General features: G+C 32.6%; 2 protein-coding genes across 2 annotated transcripts; one reads left to right on the top strand and one right to left on the bottom strand.

The window, feature by feature from the left end:
• The first annotated feature begins 4,391 nt into the window (after window positions 1-4,391).
• On the top strand, window positions 4,392-5,213 carry LOC127804820 (dirigent protein 11-like). The gene has a single exon (XM_052341851.1). The coding sequence runs from the start codon at window positions 4,407-4,409 to the stop codon at window positions 5,070-5,072; it is 666 nt and encodes a 221-aa protein (XP_052197811.1). The 5' UTR covers window positions 4,392-4,406; the 3' UTR covers window positions 5,073-5,213.
• A 1,259-nt stretch (window positions 5,214-6,472) lies between these two features.
• On the bottom strand, window positions 6,473-7,207 carry LOC127804333 (uncharacterized). The gene has a single exon (XM_052341191.1). It carries the CDS (start codon window positions 7,205-7,207, stop codon window positions 6,473-6,475), a length of 735 nt encoding a protein of 244 aa, XP_052197151.1.
• Window positions 7,208-12,645: the final 5,438 nt, after the last annotated feature.

The raw sequence follows: 12,645 nt of genomic DNA, 5'->3' as shown, positions 1-12,645 counted from the left end.
AGAAAATTCATGACAAAAAAAATAAAAAATAAAAAATAATTTAATTTTAATTTTGGTTTTAGTTGGCCTATTGAGTTTAGTGGGCCAACAAAACCCGATCATTGGGTTTAGTGTATAACAAAGTCCGATTATTTTTTTTTAATTTTTTTTTTTAATCGATCCGTAGGTTCCATTATTACTAAAATATCTCTAGTATTGTTATCCAACTTAATTGAACGTAGAATGCCAACAAAATCGTCACTTGATGCATGGAATGCTATTAGGCGGCTATCAATTAAGTGTTCTAATTACCTACTAACCATGAACATTGGACTGAATTGATGTTATGATATTATTTTATCTAAATAAAAGTGCAATTCTTAAACAATAATTTAGTTTTAAGCTTATTGGGTAATTAGGAAAACTCCATGGCCAAAAAAAAAAAAAAAAAGGTTTAATTTTAGTTTTGGGTTTAGTTGGCACATCAGGTTTAGTGGGCCAACTAAACCGGAATCGGGTTTCGTTAGCCCACCAAACCCGGTTATCGGATTCAATGCCTAACAAAACTTGATTATTGTTTTTTTCATTTTTTTCTTTCAATCCATGGGTTCCACTATTATTAAAATGATCTCTAATAACATTATTTGGGTTAATTGAACGTAGAATGCCAACAAAACGTCACTTGGTGCATGGAATGCCATTAGGTGACTATCGATCAAATGTTCTAACTATCTACTAACTATGAATATTGGATCAAGATGATGTTATGATATTATTTTATCTAAATAAAAGTGCATTTTTTAAATGATAATTTAATTTTGGGCCTATTATGTAATTAAGAAAATTTCATCGCAAAAAAAATAAAAAAAAGATTTAAATTTTAGTTTCAGGTTTAGTAGGCCAACGAAACTCAAACTAGTCATCGGGTTTAGTGCCCAACAAAGACCGATTTTTTTTTAAATTTTTTTTCTTTCAATCCGTAGATTCCATTATTACTAAAATGATCTTTAGATAACTAAGAAAATTTCATGATAAAAAAAATCAAAAATAATTTAATTTTAATTTCAAGTTTAGTTGGCGCATCGAGTTTAGTGGGCCAATGAAGCTCGATTATTTATTTATTTATTTCTTCAATCATGGGGTTCTACTATTACTAAAATGATTTTTAATAATGTTATCCTAATTAATTGAACGTAGAATGCCAACAAAATCGTCACATGATGGATGGGATACCATTAGGTGACTATCGATCAAGTGTTCTAACAATCTACTAACTATGAAAATTTGACCAAGATGATATTATAATATTATTTTATCCAAATAAAAATATAATTCTTAAATAATAATTTAATTTTAGGCCTATTACGTAACTAGGAAAATTCAATGGCAAAAAAAATAAAAAAATAAAAAATTTAATTTTAGTTTCGAGTTTGTTGACTCATCGGGTAGAATGGGCCAACTAAACTCGGATCGGGTTTTGTTGGCCCATCAAATCCTGTCATCGGGTTTTGTGCCCAACAAAATCTAATTTTTTAATTTTTTTTCTTTCAATCATTGGATTCCATTATTACTAAAATGATTTATAGGTAATTAGGAAAATCTCATGAAAAAATAAAATAAAAAATAAAAAGTTATTTAATTTTAGTTTCAAGTTTAGTTGGCCCATCGGGTTTAGTGCCCATTAAAGCTCGATTTTTTTTTTCATTTTTTTCTTTCAATTCGTGGGTTCCATTATCACTAAAATTATCTCTAATTATCTTTTTACTTTCAATTTTATGGTTGTGGCAATGGTTTTGCACAACGGTGACGGTGTTGTAGGCTGCTGCAGTGGTTGTGGCTTTGGAGATTTGTTTGAAAATGTGTTTTGTTGTGTTTTCAAATGGTGGGGTATTTTGGTCTTTTGATGTTTTTTGTTTTATTTTGAATTGTTAAATAATGTATCTTTATATATATAAAAGTAGAATAGTTTGTAAAAGGATTTTTGCCCTCAAAACTTATATTAATTACTAAAAGTAGCAGTAATTAAATGTTTGTGTTTTTCAATAAATTAAAGATAGTAATTAAATTAAAAAATTATACATGAGTTTTGAATACTATTTATAATATTTATTTATAACTTAATTTTAAACTCAATTAATTTTCTCATCAATTAATTAAAAATAAGTATTATTTTTTATCAATATTATTAATTAAAAATATTTATAATATTATTTTTTATCAATATTATTAATTAAAAATATTTATAATATTATTTTTGATTAATTCCTCAATTAATCCATCAATCAATCAAAAATAAATATTATTTCTGAAGAATATAAATAGACAACTTAAACTATTAATTAAGTTATAGAAAATTATTCATTTGTATAAAATAAAAATAATTTGCATTTAGTACTTATTATTCCAAAGCAATTGGAGATCTCCTATAAAGTATCTTGAAACTTTTCATTATCAATTAAATAAATATTATTAATAAGAAATTTGAATAGACAATTTAAATTATTAATTAAGTCATGTATAGATATATAATTTCTCAATGAATTAAAATTAAATATTTTTTATAAATATTATTAATAAAAAATATTTATAATATTGTTTTTGATTAATTCCTCAATTATTAAAAAATAAATATTAATTTTTGGGTTTTTAAATATTAATTAAGATTTGACATATTACATTTGCATGACTATGCAAGAAAATTAATACATTGTGAAAGAAAAATAAGTCAAAATTCATATTTTCAAATTTTTTTTATCAGTGCAAAAATTAAATTTCAAAACATGAAATTAAAAATTTCAAATGAATTTTTAGTTAACATAAAATTAAATTTCAAAACATGAAATTAAAAATTTCAAATGAATTTTTAGTTAACATTCAAAAATCCCGTGTTTCCTCACATTTAGAAATTTTAATTTTAATTTATATTTATAATTTATAAATAAATATATAATATAATAAATAATTTTATTTTAATAATTAATCAATCATTATCTTTAATTTAATGCAAGACCAATGCATGAGTTTTTAATACTAATTAAGATTTAAGATATTGTATTTTCAAGACTAATATATAAATTTTTTAATATTAATTAAAATTTAATTTTTAAATTTATTGTGATTACATGCACAGGTGAACACTAGTTGATATGAAAAATTAGATGGTGGGGTCAAAAATAGTAAAGTGACTATAACATGTAATTAATTAATTTAGAAATGACAAAATCATTTTTTTCTAGAAAAGTGGTTAAAAACAAATTTTATATTTAAATTTGTGCAATTTCCACGTTTATTGTTGTCAATGAATAACAATAGTCACCCAGGATTCTTGATGTGAAAAACCCTTATGATTAGGATATAAAATAATATTTTTAAAATTATTGTTCTTACGCGATCCCTCGTTGTTTGTGTTATCGATTTCGACAGAGAAAATAAATTATAGGTGGAGATTTTATCTCACTACGCAGAATAAATAATCAAACTCATGACTTACTGATACGAATTTCAATTTATTATACTCAAATCATTTGATCTATAATCTGAGAGTCCTAAAATAATGCACTCTTTATCCAAATAAAAGTAGTCCATTGATATTTATCAATGGATGATATTACAATCTACAAAACGATCATACTTCACCATCACACCGTCACAGTACGTCAAAATCACTTGCCAAAGTAGTGAAATACAAAGGAAAGGAGATAATAAATACTAAAAATTTTAAAAAATGAAAACCACCCTAATGTATTATGTGAATATTACAATCTACAAAACGATCATTCTTCACCATCACCATCACGGTACGTCAAAATCACTTGCCAAAGTAGTGAGAAATACAAAGGAAAGGAGAAAATAAATACTAAAAATTTTAAAAAATGAAAGCCACCCTAATGTAATATGTCACATAATTAACAAACCCATCACTCTTGTCCTTGGAGTATCAAATATTATTTTTATCAATGCTAGACCAAAATCAAATTCAAAGGGTCAAAGCCATATATCCACCGCTAGTGACTACAATCAACAACAAAGAATTCAAAAAAAGAATATTGAATTGATTAATGCTTTACCAAATGAACACATTACTTTACCAATGACCAAGTCAACATCGTAAGATTTAAGAAATCTTACAAAAAAAAAATCCAAAAAAACACAACTCCACCGCATGGCGTCCATACCAATACCATGCACCTAATTAACAATTTTTATATTTAATGACCTAAATACCATTACCACCACAGAATTATAATAATCATCACTATAATTTGGTTTTATCATTAATTAATATTCAAAAAATTAAAGAAAGAAATATCTTATCTTAATAATTTATAACTACAAAAATATCTTTTCATATATGAAATTAGTAAATATCTGGGCTGGGCAGCGGTCCCGTCAGAATTGCGTATTCTTCGGGGGGGGGACAAGCTGGCATGACATTTGACGTTTTTAAAGTGAAACCTACCAATTTCACATTTTCACCGGAAACATCATTTGAATCAGCAATCATGGCTCTCTCTCCCCGCCCCTGTCTTCTTCTTCTTCTTCCTTTTCTTCTTCTCCTCCTCCTCCTCCTCCATTCCACGGCGGCATCCGCCTCTCACCGCCACCGCCACCGCCACCGCCACCGCCACATCAAGGGGCTGAAATCCATCCATTTTGCGCTCTTTCAACACGAAACCATAAACAAAACCGGGTACATCGTAGTGAACGGCGTGGCGGGGCCAGGGGTGAGCCAAACCACCACCCCTTTCGGGACCTTGTTCGTGTTCGAAGATCCGATGACTCTCACCGCCAACCGAACTTCGCGAGTGGTCGGCACGGCGGAGGGGACTTCCATAACCTCCGGCCTCGACGGCCTCCGGAGTGTTTCCATCGCGAAGGTTACTATGAGCTTGAAGCGCCACAAGGGGTCGATCTCCATAGTTGGCGGCACGCATAATATCAAGCCCTCCGATCACCCCGTCGTCGGGGGGACCGGGGACTTCTTGTTCGTGCAGGGGTACGTGAGGTCGTCGCCGGTGGATTTGACAGGCTTGACTGTGGTCTACAGGATCGAGTTCCACCTTTACTGGCCTCCATATGCAGCCGCCTCGTGAATTCACTAGAAAAGACAAATGATCTGATGTTGGCTTGCTTTCTAATAATGAAATTTAGGCTTAAAATATTGAGTTTTTCTATTGCATCATGTATGAGATAAATACACAATAATAATATCCATCTATCTCTTCTTATATCTACATCTATCTGATCATCTCGTGCCATCTTATCTTTTTAGTTTTTAAATAATTATATTGATTGTTGTGTATCATTTAATTAATTAATAAAAAATTTTAAAAAATTAAAAGTGTGGTAAAAAAATGGTGTTTTATATTAAAAAAAAAAAATGATTAATATAAAATATAAAATTTTCTATATATCATACAACAAAATATGCACTTTAATTTTACATGTTAACAACTAATTGGATGAGGATGAGGATGACAAAGTATTTTAATAGAAGAAGAAGTGCATTTAATTTTACAGCTGAGTTAGGTATTTGTTTTTGTTTGATTGAGAGGGGTTGTTTATATTGAACATTATCCATTCATGGGGCATAGTGGTAAATTAACATTCCCCCACCTCCAAAGCTCCTATATTTCCAAACACATTTGTTGTGTGTCTTGGAGCAAAATTATACTCATTTGATCTGGAAACAAGAAATATATATATATATAATAAGATTATATATATATATATTTTAAATTCTTTAACACTTATTTAAATAAGAAACAGAAATTAACGGAATTGGAATTTCAAGACAAGAAGAGTTTTTAGCAAATAAAAAGCTTGTTTTTATTAGAATTAGAATGATTAATAATAATATTTCAAATTTGGTGACTGATTACAACATTGGCAGTCTACAATCTAATCAATCTTCAGCAGTCAGCAGGCAGCAGCTGGGCTGGAATATCATAGGATCATCGCCGGTCAGTCAATTTGGCACCATCTCATCTCTCTGTTGCTTTCATTTTCCTTCCATCATCCCCTTCCAATTAAACCCAAATCATCAGCATTATTTATTACTACTAACTAAACTAAGAACATTCAATACCAACCTTCTCCAGCGGCAAGCAGGCTGCAGCACGTACGGCACAGTTCTCGAATTGGGTATTTGTCGGCGCTACCAAGAATCCTGAATTTCCTCCCATGCCCAGTACCAGCAGAATAAATTAAACAAAGAGTAAAAAACAAACAAACAAACAAACAAACAAACAAATTATTATTATTATAAATATGTTGTTGCAATAAGAATTCAGGTTTCGTTCCATGCATGCATGCATGCATATACCAAATATAACATAGCGTTGCAAGGAATAAACAAATGAAACATCATCCTACAAGCCCATTATTTATTATTTATTATTCCAAATTATTATATAATTAACTAAACCATCATTAATTATTTATTATATAATCTCCTTCAACCCAACGATCCCACCAACTTCAGAAGCTCTATCTACTCCCTTCCCTCTTCGTCCACAGGCTCATTCAGGTCTGGAATGCCGCCGCCTGAAGGCCCCGCCCCCTGCGCCGGCGCCGGAGCCGGTTCGTTCGCTCCCTCCAAGCTCACATTCAAATCGAAATCCCGAATAATTGTTTCCCTTCCTGCAACAGCGGCTCTCCCGCCTTGCCCTGCTTCCCCGGCTAGGGCGGCCGCCAGGGCGGCCTCTTGAACTTCTAACGGGGGGTTCAATAGAACCCTGGCAGTTTCGTCTTGTAAAAATTCTTCCCGGCTGTATACTGGAGGAGGAAACGAACCCCTCCAATGGCGGTTTCGATGCATGTGCATGTGGCCGGATAACGCGCGGTCATTATTGAAAGTTTTCGGTGGATTGCACAGACTACAAGTGTATCCACCAACGGCGGCTGGCTGAGGAACGGGAGGAGGAGGCGGTGGTGGCGGTGGCTGTAGGTCGTCTGCCCGAGGAGGTTGAGAAGGACCGGAGCCTGAGGCACCGGTCGAAGTGCCCTCCCCAGCACCAGCACCGCCTGCAACATTTCTGGGTTGGTTAGTCCCCGGATTTGCAGCACCGCCAAGTCTAGGCCTGGGAGACCATCGAGGGACTGGCACATTCCCGGAGGACCCTTCGCCGGCCGGGTTGGGAGGTGGTGCCTGGCCGCGGGGAGTTGGAGGAGCGCTGCCGGAGCCTCGTTGTGGGTTTTGATCGGGAGAATTTCCAGAATCTGCCATGGTTTCCGTACGTTACTTGCCAATATATAAGGAATGGATCGATAAATGGGTATTAGGACAAGTGACGAATCTGCATGGGGCTTGGGGGTTATATATACTGGTGGGAAATTTTGAATTGGTAGTTATTTTCAGTTAACGGTTACTCATCTGGGTTATAGTAAAGGATGCGTCTCTTCATCTTGGACCTTTCGATTTCGTAGCCAATTATATATTGACAGTCCAGATGAAATTAAGGTGCATGGGTCTGCCACGCTGATGTGCGAGTATGGTATCAAGGCTGGCTGGCGCCTTACTGTGGAGGCGCGAGGGCGAGGCTAATTATAATTGTTAAACCTTCGTACCCGTTGGTCGTTACTAATTAGTTTGATAAATAATTGTTGGAAAGATAAATATAGCCTCCACTTGTAATTACTTTTTAAATTAATTTTATGTCTTCATTTTCAATATATATATATATATATAATTTATAAATTTCAACTGTTACATGTTATCGTTTATAAAAATTTAATGGAGTTATAAAAAATCTTCTATTTCTGTTTAGAATATAAAAATTGAAGATTTTAATTATACATTGTGTAATCTGTGCCTTCTTTATATATTTTCTTTTTGGTCCTGAAAATTAAAGTTATTACTGAATTTCTGAAACAACTTACACAAAATTGAGGTTTTGAGACGGCATGTCTCTTAATTGATAACCCTTTATATATATATATAGTTTGAAGAATATTGATATCTTACAATCTTAGTCAATTCAAATAGACACTCTTACAGGGAGGTTTTGAGACGGCACTTCAGCGACGCATATGTTCCGTCGCTAAAATAATTTAGCGACAGAATTTTGCACTTCAGGGACAAAAATAATCCATCACTAAAACCTAAAATTCTTATAGTGTCCTCATTTGCCCCGCCCTGTCCCTATTTAGTTGGACTAATAAAGCATTAATTATCCTTTCAATTTAGATAAACAAATAAAAACATTACTTTTATCTACAACCTTAATTAAGAAGCATAGGTGGTATGTAATTTAATAAAGTAAGTGGTAGTTAGAATAATTTATTTATGAAAAAGAAAAAGAGGTAATTTTTTTTTTCATTGTTTTCATGGTAGAAGTTGTTATACATATTTCCCGCATCACTTCTTATGAGATAGACTCAGTTTAATAGTCCTGCCCAATCGCCTAAAGCCCAGTAAACCCAGCAGAGCTCATCAAACAAGTTCATACATTGCTGAAATCTGATTTTAGATCGCGAAACCAAATGAGCTCTCAGCAAGGCTTACAGCGAGCTCTCAATGATATACTCAACGAGCTCCTAGTAATACTTCAAGCTCACTGGCCTAACTGGTCAGGTCACTGGTCAAACTATTCAGCTCGCATAACAATATTGCTGCTGAATAACCGAAGGCAGGACCCACCTATTTTATTTGATGCAAATCAGATCCCTAGTAATACGGAGCTTCACTCCTGATTTTATGGAATTAATAAAGATATCTTGTTTCCATGATGTCATTATTTTACTTTTGTATTTTAATGCAAATTGTAAACACCCCTCACTATAAGTAAGGGTCAAAAACACTATTGTAAAGGAGAGAGAACAACAAGAATGAGATACTGTTACTCTGCCAGAATAACTAGAGAAGTAGGCATCATTCTGGTCGAACCATGTAAAATTCCATTGTTTTTGCTTCTACTTAGTCATTCCTGATTGCATTTGAGCTCATTTTCTCGTTGCGGGTTTACGAATCACGATCGGTTAATTCTGAACGTCGACAATAGTGACTTATATTTATTAAATTAAGTCTTCAATGATCATAATTTTATATATATATATATATATATATATATACCAGCATCCTTGATTTAGTCATTGTCTCTTTTGCTACACATATATAACACATGCCATCAGATGAGTTCAATTCATGATATATAATTATTTAATTTAAGTTTTACGAGAGTAAAAACATATGTTTGATAAAGTAATTTTGTCTACAATATTGCATTGTAATATATATAATGAATCGTAATTAAATTTTATTTTTATTTTTATATATAGGAAACAGAGCATATATATATATATATAAATATATATTGTCGGCGATGAGGTGGTCGAGCTTTCGATCGAAAATGCATGCAAGGATGGAATTAATTAGAAACTCCTGAATGATTTAAAAAAAAAAAAAATATTTCTAATATAATTAAAGATGAAGATGTTTACGGGTCCAGTCTCAGTCTACCTCCCTCAATACATAACATACTGATACCGCGCGCGTGCCTATATATGACTATATATAACAAAATGCACGCTTGTAATTAAATTGCATAAAAAAAAAAAACAAGAAAAAAAAAAAGGCCTCCTTATCGATTGATCTGTTGTCTCTAGCTAGCTAGCCTTCTCTGCCACCTGCAGCTTCTCCCTTCAAGTTCAGGATGATTACGTACCATTACAGGTGATGATATATAACATAACATATAGTCCCTGGCCTCTTCCTCCTGATGGAGACTGCTCGACCCTCACTCACTATAGACCCTTCCTCGATCGCAATATATAGCTCCTCCAGCCTCGGCAGCATCATGAACTTCCAGTGGAGGGTTCAGCAGCTGGCGCCCTCGCAATTATCTCGTCTCTTCCATATACTCTTCCCGGCCGAATGTTGGCGGCGGAAAGGACCCCCTCCACTGACGGTCGCTGCGCGTCTGCATATATATATATATATGGCCCAAAAGGATCTGCGAATATATATATGCACACGCACAGAAACCCCCAATGGAGGGGATCCTTTCCTCCGCCGACATTCAGCCGGGAAGAGTATATGGAAGATGAGAATGCGAGGTTGCCAGCTGCTGTACTCTTCCACTAGAAGTCCAAGAGGCAGCCAAGGCCGGAGGGCTGAGGAAGTGGCCGGTGACACTCAAGCACTCTCCATCAAGACAAGAAGACTATAGGGACTAGAAGGAGAGCTTCTGAAGTTGGCTACATGGTGAAGGTGGGGCTTTCGGTTCTCTGTTGTTTGATTGTTATATGCACACACACACACACACATATATACATGCATGGTTGCAATAATCTTCTTTGTAATAATCATGATTTTACTAAAAAGGGTGCATTTATTGTAATAGAATAGAAGCACGTGATCTGCAATATTCTTGTAATAATGTTAAAGATATGAGAAGATTATATCCTTATATAGATAAGAGGGAATATTACTGGATATATATATTAATGATGATTATTGTGATCTACTATTCAGTACGTATTACTGTTAGTATTGATAATGATTGATTTAATTTACCAATTAATTGTGATATTCTTTTTCAAAAATATTCAAAGAAAACAAATAACCAGAACATATTTTAATTAAAATTATTCAAAACCTTTCCCTTATTTTTCAACCCAAAACTCAAAATCTCCAGCCTAATTAATGATAATTAACCACTGATATATAGTCTATTTAAAGAGAGAATAATAGGTCATATATATATCTTAAACGATCGATATTCACAATTATTATTTCACCTACGTTAATTATTAGTTTACTTTGTTGCAATCGAATAATTTATTTATAGAATAACATTGGTTACATATCTTAACTATAAATTATAAAAAATAATATAAGAAAAGAATTTAAATTATAAAAATTCTATCTTAACATATTTTTGATTGAGCTATATCCAAATAAGAAATAAACTTATTTAAGTTCATCATTAATTAATGGAAGATTTTGGGGGCCAAAGTATCAAAACTAAATAAGCAAGTATACTTTGGCTTGGGATGAAACTGCCTACCATATTTTAAAAAATTAAAAAAAGTTATTATTATTTTCAAAATGATCGAATAAATCATTTTACTTTCAAACTTAAGTAAGGTCACATTAGTAATTATGGTAGATGTCATTTTAATATCGACATTTTAAAGTTATTAACCACATCAACTCTATTTTTAATCAAAAGAATCCTACTCAATTACAAATTCATAAATTAAACTTCAAATCTAAATTCAAAAAACTCTATATTGCAAATATCCAAATTGAACACCAAATTAAAATTCAAAGAAGCCAACATAGTTGCCATCGCCCCACAACATGCACATGCATTTACAAATGCTCTACTTTCCAATGTGTTGTCTGGAATATGATTTCAATTAAGTTTAAGTTTTAAATTAAGATTTGGCTAGGGATAGAGCTTAAGTTGGCATTTACCATAACTTATTAACATCTTTAAAATATATATAATGATCAATTGGCCTCTTTTAAGTCAAAATACAATAACTTTTTTGATAGCCAGATATATTAGGCTACGTGGATTCTATTGGCCATTGAAGTTGCTAGCTAAAGCACCTATGTTTTTGGCAAAAAATTACACTTCGTATGACACTAGAGTAATCAGTTGTTAGAATTGAATCAAGCAAATAATTAAAGAACATAAACATAAATCAATTAGAAAATAACGACATGAAAAATTAACGGAGGTTCAGTTTAATGGTCTACATGAATGATCTCATTATATGGGGATAATTCACTAATCAAACTAAACAGATATATTTCACGACTTCATGTAATTAACTGGTTACAGGGTTACAGTACTATATATTGGGATTATAACTATCAAATTATGGAACACGTGACACACAGTCACAATAATATAGATAAGTATTCTTCTATACATTATTGAGAGTGTTCTATCAAACTCTAAATTAGGATTGTCAATTTATAGGATCTAAACTACAAACATAGCAGAATTAATTAGATTTCTCAAACCTATCCTAATCACTTAATGGGAATCATCATCTAATAAGAATTATCTGAGAAATTCCTTTATTAGATTAATCTTATCAGATGAGATAATATAATCCTAATTAAATTAAAATTTGAAGAGTTATATTAACACCCACAAATGGAATTTTTTTTTATTTATGTAAATAATATTGACAGAAAAAACCTCAAAGCATTTACAGCTTATGTTAGGGCATTTCCCAAGCAATCACAAAGAAACAAAACCAAACCACAATGAAAGGCACAAATTTAACTTTACAACTTATGAATTCAAAAAACTATGAAAAGAAATCTAGATCATCAAATTGGATCAGTAAGGACTGGATCCGCTGTATGCGAGCCCTTTTTTGCTTTCTCCAGGGCATTCTTTTCTTCCCCTCCTTCAATTGAGATTTAGATTTCACATGCACGTACCTTGAGCTGAAGCTATTTGTCTTGTTTGATGTAAAATCCTCGTCTTCCACATGACCTTTCTTACCCTTATTCTCAATATCCATATCTGCCCCATGCACAGCTCCACCATCAATAGGAAGGGTCAATTCTTCAAGCAAAGGAATATCCATATCTTTCTCCATTAAAGAAAAAAATCTATTCTTCGTCATCGACCGCACCATACCGCAGTTAATGGAAGAAGAGTGGCCTTAGATGCACCATCAACAATTTCAATTAGG

This window comes from Diospyros lotus, chromosome 6 (genome assembly GCF_014633365.1).
Source record: "Diospyros lotus cultivar Yz01 chromosome 6, ASM1463336v1, whole genome shotgun sequence".
Taxonomy (NCBI): Eukaryota; Viridiplantae; Streptophyta; class Magnoliopsida; order Ericales; family Ebenaceae; genus Diospyros; species Diospyros lotus.
The sequence above is the reverse complement of the archived record's forward strand: the minus strand, read 5'-3'. Positions and strand labels throughout refer to the sequence as shown.